Source organism: Gorilla gorilla, chromosome 3, assembly GCF_029281585.2.
Source record: "Gorilla gorilla gorilla isolate KB3781 chromosome 3, NHGRI_mGorGor1-v2.1_pri, whole genome shotgun sequence".
Taxonomy (NCBI): domain Eukaryota; kingdom Metazoa; phylum Chordata; class Mammalia; order Primates; family Hominidae; genus Gorilla; species Gorilla gorilla.
This window is the reverse complement of record NC_073227.2, coordinates 175,383,654-175,397,304: the sequence shown is the minus strand read 5'-3', so window position 1 is coordinate 175,397,304 and position 13,651 is coordinate 175,383,654. Positions and strand designations below refer to the sequence as shown.

Genomic DNA, 13,651 nt, shown 5'->3' with positions numbered 1-13,651 from the left:
TAAAAATACAAAAATTAGCTAGGCGTGATGGTGGGCGCCTGTAGTCCTAGCTACTCAGGAGGCTGAGGCGGGAGAATCGCTTGAATCCAGGAGGCAGAGGTTGCAGTTAGCCGAGATCACACCACTGCACTCCAGCCTGGGCAACAGAGTGAGACTCCATCTCAAAAAAAAAAAAAAAGTTTGTTCATGTGATTATGACTTTTATGTGTTAACTTGAATAGTCCACGAGATGCCCAGATAGCTGATTAAACACTGTTTCTGGGTGTCTCTGTGGGTGGATTTTCATTTGAATTGGTGAACTGCGTAAAGCAGATGGCCAGCCCTAGAATGGGTGAGCATCATCTAATTCACTGAGGGCCTGAAAAAGAACAAAAAGGTGGAGGAAGGTTGAATTTGCTCTCTGCCTAACAGTTGAGCTGAGACATCAGTCTCTTGCCCTCAGTGCTGCTGGCTCTCAGGCCATCAGGCCCTGACTAGAATCTACACTACTGACTACCTGGCTCTCAGGCTTTCAAACTATACCATCAGCTTTTCTAGGTCTCCAGCTTGCAGATGGGTGAACATGGGACTTCTCAGACTTCATAATCTCAGCCAATTCCTTAACGTAAATCTCACTTTATATCTATCTATTAATGTCTATCTATCTATCTCTATATGTAGATATGAGAGATATAAGATCTATAGATATCTATATCTACAGAGAGAGAGATCCCATTGGTTTGCTTCTCTGGAGAATCCTGGCTAATACTTGCAGTACTGACATTATTTTTTTAAGCACAATGGATTGATAACATAGACTCACTTTTGCAACTTGTTTTTCACATAAAATGTAGTGTGTAAAGTCTTTCTAGATGAAAACATGTATATTTACTTCATTTTGATGCTATACAGTATTCTATTGTATTGATATACCACAATAGAGTGCACCATCTGTTCTTTTCTTGATGGATATTAAGGTCATTTTCAGTGTTCCAAATGACATCCTCTTGATTTATTTCTGTGTACTTACACAAATATAGGGTAGATTTCTGAGTTATTGAAGGTGAACAATTAAAATTTTGATAAGTATCACCAAAGTGCCTTTTGGAGAATGTAGATAAATAACAACCTGCTATTAACTCTGGGTATTATCACTTAAATATTTTAGGAAAACAGAGAGGTAAAAATGAGGTAGTGGTTTTAATTTTGTATTTTCATTATTATTAGTGATTTTAGGTAGTATTATATTTATTAACATTTTATTGTTTCTTATCTAAACTACCTGTCCTTATCCACTGCTAATCTAACTTTCAGTTATTTTCCATTTTCTTACAGATCTCTCTTCTCCTTATGTATAGTAAATTGTTGTTTGTATATTTTCAAAATTTCTTTTAATTTTATTTATAAATCATTCAGTAAACTAATGAGTAAATGAAGGACTGATATAAAATATTAAAAACTGGTAATTAAGTAACGCTTGTCAAGTTCATAATAGGCACATGTACCCAGGCTGCTGTGGGATCATAGAATAGTGGTAGCTAGAGCTAAGTGGAGAGAAAAAGAAGGCCAGCTGCACCGGATGAAACCTGAGCTGTGTTTTAAAATATGACTAGAGGCCAAGTGCAGTGGCTGACACCCAGCACTTTGGGAGGCTGAGGTAGGCAAATCACGTCAGGAGTTCGAGACCAGGCTGGCCAACATGGTGAAACCCTGGCTCTACTAAAAATACAAAAATTAGCCGGGCATGGTGATACGTGCCTGTAATCCCAGCTACTCAGGAGGCTGAGGCAGGAGAATTGCTTGAACCCAGGAGGCGGAGGTCACAGTGAGCTGAGATCATGCCACTGTACTCCAACCTGGGCAACAGAGTGAAACTTCATCTCAATAAAAATAATAATAATAATAAATATGGATAGAAATCGTTACATCAAAGAAGATGAAGAAGTTGTTCTGGGAAGAGGATGCAGCAATCCAGATGGAAGACAGCAAGGTCTTTTCTGGAAATTACAAGCTGTTCACTTTGCCTAGAGCAAAAGTTACTGTACAGAGAGCTATGACACAGAGAGCTATGAGATGGGGTTACAGAGAGGGAGAGGGGCCATTTATGAATGGCTTGGTATGTTAAGATAATGCATTTAAGCTTTACCCTGAAAACCTGGGGAGCCATCGATGTGTCTAGATTTGGATTTCAAGAAGACTGGTCTAACACAAATATAAAAATAGTTCAGAAGGAGTCAGTCGGGACATAGGAAGACCAGGTTGTGTTGAGGCAGACATTAAGTTTTTCATTGTCATAATCATCAGGGGTCAACATAAAATCTTTTAAAATTTCTCTGTAATTGGAATTTAGTGGTAGCTCTGGAAGAATATATACCTGGTGAGTGGGGATGGTTGGGGTAGAGGGACTTTTTCTTCTCTTCTGTACACATTTGTGTATATTCAAGTTTTATTTTTCAATCAATCGGAGACTTTAATACTAAAGCAATATTTTTTAGAAACTGCACTAATGACAGATGAGAAAGGTCTGACTTGGAAATTTTTTGTGATAAGTACTGAGTGCTTTCATGGACCATCAAATCAGTCTGAAACCAGATGTGAATATGGCTACTAAAAGCTGGTGTACTAATAGTTGGTTACATTAGTATTTTATGGTATTCTAATAAAGAGTGTTTATCCTCTGCTTTATAACAGTAAAATTGTATCTGGAAACAAAGTTTGTTCACTTTGGGTATCAAAATTGAGATGATCAAATTGGACCATGTTTAGGAGAAAGAGGTGTGAGAGAAATGACTTAAAATCATATTAGATAAGGAATCATTAAATAAAATGGTTATAATCACAAATTGTCAAATTGTACACCTTAAACATATGTAATTTTATTGGTCAACTATACCTTAATAAAGCTGGGGAAAAAAGGAAAATGAGTATGTGTTTAGAGCAGGCCAAGCAAGATATTTGATTTCAGTAAATAAGAATATTTTATTAAATTTCTAATAGAAATAGAAACAAGAAATCGAAGTTGCAAGAGGGCTAATTTTTATATGAAGAAGAAATCAAATGGATGTCACCTTTTAATGGCTAGAAACTGATATCCCTGATGTTTTTGCCAACTTCTCCTAAACTGGCAAAGATTGCAGTATTCATTCATTTAACTAATTGTTATGGCCAGTTGTACGTGATGAATTCCATAAAGGCCAGCCATACGTATTTGTTTGCAAATTCATTTAATAAGTTTGCATACATTTTTCTCATTAAACAAAACTAACAGGTTCATTTCTTAAGTTGATTGCATTAGATCTGTTTTCAGGTTTTTAAACTAGTACACTAAGTGGTAGTATTAATAATATTAAATAATTCATTTGTGTCAGTATTACCGAATCTCTTCCCAACTTAGCCATAAATAAGTTCTCCTCTCACATACTCTACATGCATAAGCCTAAGTCGTCACTCTTGTCCCCATTGTCTTTACATTTGCTGAAGTTTTGTTGTACACAGCTATTGTATTATATCTTCTCACCAACAAAGGTGGAGTGGAGTCAGTTTAAAAAGAGAGCTACCCTACACGGTCTAGTTCAGGGCAAATGTCAAATACCTCAGAAGATAAAATTTTAGTTTCATCCTGTAGACTTGGGATTCTGGCACTTGAGCAGGTTGTAATCACCCTGCAACCCCGCACTAGCCTGCATTAGAATACACTGGACTATGGGATATAATCTGATCTTCTGTCATCTTAGGCTGGTGATATGGTAAGCCCTAAAGAAGACAACACAATTTATATTTTTTCTAGTGACTTTATATACTTCTAAAATGTCTAATGTTTTAACTCTAGGAAAATATTGCTTACCTAACATAATTTGACATTGTTTTGCAAATATGCAGAAGTTCTTTGGTTGGCAAATACATGTATCAGTTCGTCTCCACAGAACAGAACCAACAGGATGTATGTGTGTGTGTGTGTGTATGTATGAGGAGACTGATCACAAGGAATTGGCTCATGTGATTATGAAGGCTGGCAAGTCCCAAGATCTGCGGGGTGAGCAGATCCATCAAGCTGAGCCAGGAGAGCTGGCAGTGTTGCGTCAGTCTCAGTCCAAAGACCTGAGAACCAGGAGAGCCAGTCGTATAGTTTGAGGCTGAAGACCAGCAGGCTCGAGACCTAGGAAGAGCCAATGCTTCTATCTGAGCCTGAAGGCTGGAGAAAAACCAGTGCCCCAGGTTGGGAGCAGGAGCCATTCTCTCTTAGTCAGCTTTTTTGTTCTATTCAGGCCTTCAATGGATTGGACGAGGCCCGCCCACATTAGGGAGGATGATCTGCTTTATTCAGTCTACAGATTTAAATGTTAATGTCATCCAAAAGCACCCTCACATACACACTCAAAATAATGTTTGATCAAATGTCTGGACATCCTGTGGCCCAGTTAACACATAAAATAAAACATCACAATACACTTAACAGACCAGGTGTTACTGTTGCTCATCGGTATTTATTACATGTTATCTGTTTACCAATGTTTTATTTTCCCTACCCAGGAATTATTTACTTAACATCACCTCTTAGTCATTTGGAATCTACCACACTTTCGTTGATGGTCTCTGCTCAAGACGGTGGTGGGCTCACAGCTGTCATTAATGCCGATGTCACCATACAAATTTTCCAGACAACTCTGGCACCTGCTGAGTTTGAAAGGCCTAAGTACACTTTCTTAGTTTATGAAGATGTGCCTGAAGATAGTCCCATTGGAACAGTGAAAGCAAGAGAGCCCTTGAGTAAGTACTTATTTCTTATGCTGCATGGAAGTCCATTATTGGAACATTTCTTGTTTTTTCGTAGGCGGTACAATCTTGAATAATTTTTTTCTTCTTTCCACGCAAGTCAAACAAGGGAGATAACACAACCTGTGGCTTGCTCTTTGTTCTTCCAACATTGTTTCTGTCCATCCCACAATTTTTTTTCTGATCACAAAAATAATAGGCATTTTCAAAAGAATGTTTAAAATAATACAGATTATAATATACAAAATATATGTCTCCTATAACCCACTCACAGAAACACACACATGCACACACAATTTACAAATTTTTGACAAAAATGCATCCTTCTGTATTTGTTGTTATAGAGCTTCTTTCCCCACTTAGTATATACTGAACAACTTTCCAGATAAATGGATGCCATTCTGTTTCCTTAAAAGACAGTTTATAGTGTTTCAACTTAGATATGTTTTATGTTTACATTTGCTACCAATTTGAAGGATTTAAAAAATCTTGCTCGTCCAAATAGTACTTGAGCGAATAGCCGTGTGTGACTTTTTCACACTTGTAGAGGAACGTCTGCAGGATAAATTCCTAGAAATGAATTACCTTTCCAAAGAGCTTGTCCTCCTCCTGCTCCCCTCCTGTTCCTTCCTCTCTCCCTTCCCTCAATCTCTATGGAGAGTATTTGCCCTTCATAGGTAGATATAATAGAGAAACATCAACATAAATTTAACTTGACTTCCTCAAATATATTTAAAAAAAGATATCCGAATTATTTTCTGAATATCTTTCCCTTTTATCTAATGCAAGAGGGATGAAGGAAGAGAGTGAAACCTGTGGCTTGCTCTTTGCCCATTGGACATTCTTTTCGTACACCAAAAAATTCTTAAAACCGTGTGTCCACTTTTCAGCAGGCTTTGGAGAGCGGAGAAAGTAAGACATTGCACAGCAGTCTCCGTAGATGGAGAATATACAATCATGCGTCCTTAACGATGGGAAATGTTTTGAGAAACGCCTCATTAGAAAATTTTGTCAGTGTGCAGACATCACAGAGTGTACTCACACCAACCTAGATGGTGTGGCCTACCAGACACCTAGGCTAAATGTTACAGTCGATTGCTCCTAGGCTACAAACCTGCACAGCATATTACTGCACTTAATACTGTAGGCAGTTGTACCCCAATGGTAAGGATTTATGTATGTAAGCACAGAAAAGGTACAATAAAATACGGTGTCAGAATCTTATGGAACCATCATAGTATATGTGATCCATCATTGACTGAAGTGTCATTAGGCAGCGGATGACTGTATTAACATTTCAATTTCTGAGTTTCCAGTGGGTCCACCCTTTTGACATACAGTGGTTGCCCCCTCTCTCTTTTTCAGACTCCTCAGAGCCAATCTTTTACAGGATTTCTTCTGGTGATCTCGGCGGAAAGTTCTCCATTCACCGGCGGCTGGGCACTATTCGCACCCGGAAGCCCCTGGATCACGAGACGCAGCCCGTGGTTGTGCTCACGGTGCAGGCGCAGCTCGGCAGCGCCCCAGCCTGCAGCAGCACGGAGGTCAACATAACAGTCATGGATGTCAATGACAACCACCCAGCGTTCCTCAGGACCTCGGATGAGATTAGAATATCCCAGACCACGCCCCCTGGCACAGCCTTGTACCTCGCACGTGCGGAAGACAGAGACAGTGGGCGGAACGGACTCATCCGGTACTCCATCGCCAGCCCGCAGCCAGGCGTCTTTGCCATCGACAGAGCCCTGGGGGTGCTGTTCCTCAACGGCAGCCTGGGCGCGGGCGAGCAGCGGGAGCTCACGCTGACTCTCAGGGCCGAGGACCAAGGCGTGCATCCTCAGGCAGCCCTGTTGGTGCTGACAGTCGTTATCGAGAAACGCGAACACAGCCCATCCTGGACTTTCGAACATTTGGTCTATCAAGTGGAAGTCAGTGAGTCTCTCTCACCGATGACACAAATACTGCAAACACAGGCGCACCCACTTGGCCCCAAGCGTGCAGCCTCGCCGCTTAGGTACTCGCTGGAACCGAGCGTAGACTCTACTATATTTGGAATCTGCCCTTACACGGGCTGGATTTATTTGCGGCGACAGTTTGACTATGAATCCACCCAAACATATAATTTTAGAGTGTTTGCTTGGATCCCCGAGGACGGATTCTTGCAAAATGTGAGCACTACAGTCATTGTTCGTGTCTGGGATGAGAATGACAATTCCCCCACCTTCTTGCATGATGTGTTGTTTTTGAAAGTCGAAGAGAGCCCTGTTCCCCAAGGGGTAATAGGCAAAATTACAGCTATTGACATGGACTCTGGAAAGAATGGACAGCTATTATATTTCCTTTTGTCTGATGGAAAATTCTTCAAGATGAATCCTAATACAGGTAGCACTTCATAGTTTCCACCTATTCCTTTAAAATGAGGGTTCAGTACTATCACACTGGTCTTTAAATAAAAATAAAAAATTAAACAAAATCAGGATTGAGAAAACTCAAATCGTTAGGTGTAGCATTAGTGCATACATGCAATTGAAATAATGGTTTTTAATAAATAAGGTATTCGATTACTCTATTGTGAGGTCTTAAAAATGGATTAAAAATTGAATAGCGTTTCACCCATAATAATTCATACTTTCCCTGCATCACATCCACATCTTGCCAATATATGGTTCTTTTTCTGAACTAGAGGTATAGTCAGAACTGGATTGAATATATCCTCGTGTAAAGGCTAATTTTTTCAACAACCATCCTTTTCCATTTGTAGACATTTAAAAAACGTCAGAACGTATTTTGTGAAATATAAATATCATCAATGTAAAGCTAGACATCAATTCATTGGTTAAGATTTCAAAATCACTCTAAGAATATATATCCTTTTTCTCATTCTGACAGGGGAACCAGAGGAAAAGGGGAAATAATTACAGTGAAATTTTTGAAGTCTGAATTAAGAAATTAAAGATTAAAAGTCACTATATTTTAAAATTTATGTTGTATAAGTTTACGGGGAGTTTATTTAATCCTTACAATGAAATATATCTATACTGCAAATACATACCCGGGAAAACTGAAACTCGGATAGCTCGAGTAGTACACCCAAAGTCATGGAGCTGGTAAGATGAGAAGAAGCTCCCTTTTTGTGCAGGTCCAGCAGGCACCATCTATGTCATAACCTGGGCAGATGGTGCTGCTGCCTTTAGTGGGACAGACTTTGCATTCAGTTCTGATGAACTTCAAGCCTTTGTTCTCAAGTCTCTGTTCTGTGAATTAGGAGAAGGTGACCTTTCACAGCAGATGGAGGGTTTTCACAGGGCACATGGCTTGCCAAGAAGGTTGCAAGCTGCCTTTCCACTCTCATTCACTCCCTAAACTGAGACTCCTGCTGCAAGGGCACAAACCATACAGCTGTATGGGATGACCCTGCTTGCACTTTACTTCCATATGGCTAGTTTTCAAGGTCTTCTATTTCACTTGTTTTTTTCTTTAAAATAAGCAAACTACAGTTGATTCCCCCGTGATCTTCCCTCCCCTACAAGAAAACGAGGTGTCCATTCCTAATTTCATTGTGTGGCTTTAAGCAAGTAGCTTAAGCTCAGAGCTGCTTCCTTACCATGAATACAGGAGACAATTCCTGACACACCCTGTGCCATGCTTTGTGGGGTAAAGAGCTAAAGAATATGAAGGGGCTTGGAACACTACGTGCTTGTAAACTGTTCCTCCTCCCAAGGACAGCATGGCAAGGCAGGGTGGAGGGTGCCCTTCAGAGCCTGGGAGACACACCCCCTTTTCATCCAGTTCTCTGGACAGTCTTACAAGTGACCAGGACTTGAGCTCCTGTGGAACCATACCCTGGTGTCACCCATCCCCAGCTGCAGCCTGAGCTGCACAGTCTTTTACATCCCCGACCTCCAAGGCTGCTGCTTATCCATCAGATTTGCTTTATGAATAAAAATCTGTTTGCCATTCAGAAGTTAAGGTCTTCAGAGGAGAATTATAGTTTGGAATTTAAAAAAAGCAATTGTGTGTATGATCTATATTAAAACCACAGAGTAAACACTATAAATATAGTTTATATATTAACAGTAAACAGTTATCATAAACACTGCATTTAAGCTCACCAATTCAGCAACTTACCTAAATGAGAATTTTCATTTTTGTTCCCTGTTTCCACTTTTTTTTAATGCAATGCTATTTTATTTGTATTAAGAGGAAAAAAGTTTTTAGCCATAGAAATGTTTGTCGGTAGCTGCTTCATGCTAACATTCTCACAGGTACATTTTTTTTTTTCATAAATGGTAAGGAAATCAATGCTTGGCAGAGCTCTGACAGGCTATTGGACCGAGTGCTTGTCTTCCCAAGGTCCCTGGCAATAGGGAGAGGCACTTAGATGTTATGCCTGGGTCTGCATGGCTGACACATGAGGAAAGTTACTGAAGGTAGTATAGCTCTAGGCAGAAATATTTGAAATAAAGCTTCTAAAGCATTAAGAGTTTTTAGGAAGTCACTATCCACTGCTACATGTATATTTTGTGAGATAAAAAACAAATACTTGAGTACATAAAACAAGAACTATTGCCTAAGGAATATTATTTGATTTCCAGAAAGGTATTTAGCCATTATGTTAAAGTAGTAATAACAGCTTCCATTTGTGTCGTCATGTATAGCTTGCACAATACTTTTAAATGTGTGATTACATTTCTTCCTGACAGCAGTCCCAGGCTCAGAGGAGTCATTCCATGTCTGAGGTGGGGAAACTGGGGCCAAATCCAGAACCTGTGTCAGAGCTCACATGCTTTCCATCATTCTGTATAGCAGCATAAAGAGGGATAAGCAGCAGTTTTAAATCTTCCAAATCATTACTAAGTTCCCACGGAGTTTTATCATTTTTATGAATTCATTGTATTAGTTCAAATGATTGATGGATGATAATTTGAAATACAAAGAATAACAAATTTAAAGTGACATTTTCAGGAGCAACTTGAGAAAATTTTTTCAACAGTACCATAGAGCCAAACTACTATGTAGATGGTCTTAGAAGTCGCATATTTGCTCAAAGCTTTGTACTTGGTTTTCCTTCTGGAAATTGTTCTGGCCGTGGTGCACCTGGTACACAGTGCCTGTGTCTTGTTCTGCTCTGTACTCCGCAGGAGAGTTAATCAATTGGGTGGCACTGGATCGTGAGCACCGGGGGCACCATCAGATGACTGTGCTAGTGACAGACCGTGGCTCCCCACCACGAAACGCCAGCATGGCAGTTTACGTCTCAGTTACTGACATCAATGATAACAGGCCCTTCTTCCCCCAGTGTCTCCCTGGAAAGGAGTTACACGTGAAGGTTTGTGAAGTAACCTTGCAATGAATTTGTAATATCTTAAGTCATTTGTTTTGAGCACCATCTTGTGGTAAAACATGTGAATTTATCACATCAGTCTTGGTGTGGCAAAGCATACTTTTTCTAGAAGACCTAGATACTGTGCACATGTAATTTTAAAAGAAAATTTTTAAAAAGTAAATGAATATATGTGCTCTTTGGCATTGTACCTCCAGTTGCTTTATAACAATAAGTTTAGTTCAGCCCCTTGTACACAAACTGAATGGTGCTTCAGGTTAATGCTCAGACATGGCTTGTTTTTCCAGTAGTTTACGTGCATCTCTTTGTGCAGAGCTTCTTAACGGCAATTGATACATGTCTCTAAGATAGTTACTTAAGGGTAGGGGAACAACCTGTAGCTCTAAAGTGGGTAGGTGGACATCCAGAGATAGTAAAAGTTGATCCTTTTGATCACATGCACAAACTGGCAATTATATTTATATTGTCTCATCTTTTTCATTTGTCTTTTTGTATGTTTTATAATATACATAATAAATTAGAATATCAGTTCATTCACATAATTAATAAATATGTTTGGACCTACTAATAATTTTTTTAGTGGATGGGTTATAATAATGAAAAGTTTAGAAGCTACTGTTCCAGAGCAATTGAATTAGACATTCAAATTGTGCTCAAATATACATATTGAACAACTCAACAAAAGTATTGAGGAACTCATAACTTCAAACTGATCTGAATCCAGATTTAAAGAAAAATTCTAACAAAGCAAAATATTATTATATCATCATTACACTTTTTAATCATATTATTAAAATGTCCTGTGGCTTAATTGGGCAGTTGGACTCTAAACATGTAGTTGAACTTCACATGTGCATTTCAATATTGCAGGACAGCTCCTGATAATTGGCATGTCCTGCATGAGTTTTGTTTTCTGAATTAAAGGTTCATACTTATTTTAAGCATATGTTAAGCCATAGCAACCACCTTTCAAAAAATGTCCTAAGAGATGATGAATGAGAATATGCTAGAAATCTTAAAATACACCAAAATCTAAGATTATTTAGCAAGTTCAATTTCTTTTTCTTTTGGTCAGAATTAGTTCAGATGCCTCAGATAATTCATTCTAATTGAATAAAAGATTTAATATGTAAGGAGGATTCTTTTCATGGACATACACCCATATAACTTTTACATGGTATGCATTTGAATTATATGTGGATTTTAAGATAGTTTAAAATGTTTAGTATAATGTATTCATTCATTTAAAGGTCCACTGATATTTCTTTTTAAACTTTTGCTGACTCATTTGTAAGTTGTTTGTTTTAATGGTAGGTTCTGGAAGGTCAACCAGTAAATATGTTGGTTACAACTGTGTTTGCAAAGGATCCTGATGAAGGAAATAATGCAGAAGTTACATACTCAGTATCTTCAGGTAAAACTTACTGTTCATACGGGATTAAGAACTTTTAGGATTTCTGCTTTCATTTATCAACTATCCCCTTTTGGGAAAAGAGGTTCTATTTTGATTACTTTGAATGCTGTAGTTAGTTTTGAAAAAACACCAAGTTACAAACAAAATACATTTGCTATTGTCAAGAACTACTTTCAGTTTTTGAAAAGTAATTTAAAGTTTAATAAAAAAATCAGAGTAGCTTTTTAAGTTCTTAATAGAAACCATTCATCTTTAGTGAATAATTTGCAATAATGTGAAGTACAAATTTTCTTTTATTGATAGGAAAGTGTTAGTTAGGGGATAAGAATTGGTATTAAGTATGATTAAGAGTTCCAAGCATCTATAAATCTTTATGAAGACTGAATACTTGTAAGGTCAGAGTAAATCATGCCTAGAAAATGTCACAACTATACATACGTGTGTGTATGGGGAAATTTTATTGAAGTGGGCTTACTATTATGTTTTCTGTTGGAACATGCAGGCCCCAGATTTTTTCCAGTTATTTACTTTAATTGGCATTGTATTTTATATAATTTTAAAAGACATTTGGTGCTTTGTCATGTTTGACACAAACATAGGACATAGGAAAGAAGAGATAACATTGCCCTTACCCACAGATAGTTTGATTGTCTGCATGGAAAACCCAAGAGATGCTATAGGCAACCCTTTGGAATTAATAAAATAGCCAATTTTCTGAGAATAATGTCAACATACGAAACTCACTGGTATTTTTAAAACTTAGCAGTTTCCAAACATCTCATTCACTATGGTGAATTCACAAAGAAAATGAAAGGGGGTAGGAGCAGATCTACTGTGAAACTATTGAAGCTTAGTTTTGCGGTGTTTTACTTGCATAGCCTCCCCAGGGAGTGGGAAGTGGGCAATTTATTTTTCTTAAGGAGTGCTTCTCAAACTGTACAAACTTCAAAACAACACAAATAAGATCTGTCTCTATTAGGGGCATAGAAAAATTCCAATATAACTTGTACAAGACTTTCATACAGAAAAGTATAAAATATTAATGAAGGACATAAAAGAATGAAATGAAAAGCTGTATCATGTTCATGCTTGGGAAGACTCAATATCCTAAAGATTACAATTCTTAACAAAAATATCATTATTAATTCAGTATGATTTCAATCAAATGTTCAATGAGGCTTCGATAGAATTTGACAAGCTGATTCTAAACGTCATGTGGAAGAGCAAAAGACAAGGAATAACTAAGACAATGTCCAAATAACAAGTGGGAAGTTGGCCTTACCCAGTCTTAATTTATAAAATTTCATAATTAAAACACTATTGTATTGATTCACTCATTAATAAATGGACCAGTTGAAAAGAGTAGGGGTCACACTTTACACATATGGAAACTTGACATATGAGGGGGTAGAAAATAAATGGGGAAAAGATGGACTATCAATACGTGATGCTGGTATGATCGGTTACCTACAAGGAAAAATATCTCTACTCTCAGCATATCAAAGATGAGTCTTATTAAATATAGAAATCTTTAACTCTTACAAAAGAAAATATGAGACTGGTTATATATATGGCATTGAGAATAAAGAAGATGGTTTAAACAAGAAGAAATGCAGAAGCTCACAAAGAAATAGATAAATAAAACTAAATGAAAATTGAAAACACTACAAAATATGCCATTGTTTACAATTTGACTATTCAAGTCACAAGTTGGGAAAAGATAATTATAGTCCAGTAACCAATACAAAATTAGTATTCAGAATTTATTAAGAACTCCTGCAAACCAGTAAGAAAAACCAGTAAATAAATAATAAAATTGGACAAAGAATGTTAACAGACAACTCGAAGAAAAGAAGCCTGAATAATTAAAAAGGTTTTTAAAGCATGCCCAGACTCCTTGATGTGACGACTTCAAAGAACAATGAAGCAATATCTGATAAGACTGGAGATGTGCTTATGCTATACCCTTGCAGTTCTACTTCTGTTACCCTAGAGGAACTCTATATGTGCAGAGTGAGACTGTAACAGGATATTCATTGAAGCATTGTTTCAGTTGTTTGCATAATATGGTATATTCACGGAATACTATACAGCAATGAAAATGAATACAATAGAGTTTCATACATGGCAGTGTGGATAAA

The 13,651-nt window shown here is 37.7% G+C and overlaps 1 protein-coding gene across 2 annotated transcripts in view; it reads left to right on the top strand.

Annotated features, from left to right (window-relative positions):
- Positions 1 to 13,651, top strand: part of DCHS2 (dachsous cadherin-related 2) — a 260,500-nt gene that overhangs the window by 152,283 nt on the left and 94,566 nt on the right. For both annotated transcript variants that reach the window (XM_031010565.3, XM_063705609.1), the window contains exons 4-7: positions 4,510 to 4,746; positions 6,118 to 7,134; positions 9,894 to 10,081; positions 11,411 to 11,510. In XM_031010565.3, coding sequence (XP_030866425.3) covers positions 4,510 to 4,746; positions 6,118 to 7,134; positions 9,894 to 10,081; positions 11,411 to 11,510 — 1,542 coding nt within the window. The remainder of the gene's footprint in view (positions 1 to 4,509; positions 4,747 to 6,117; positions 7,135 to 9,893; positions 10,082 to 11,410; positions 11,511 to 13,651) is intronic.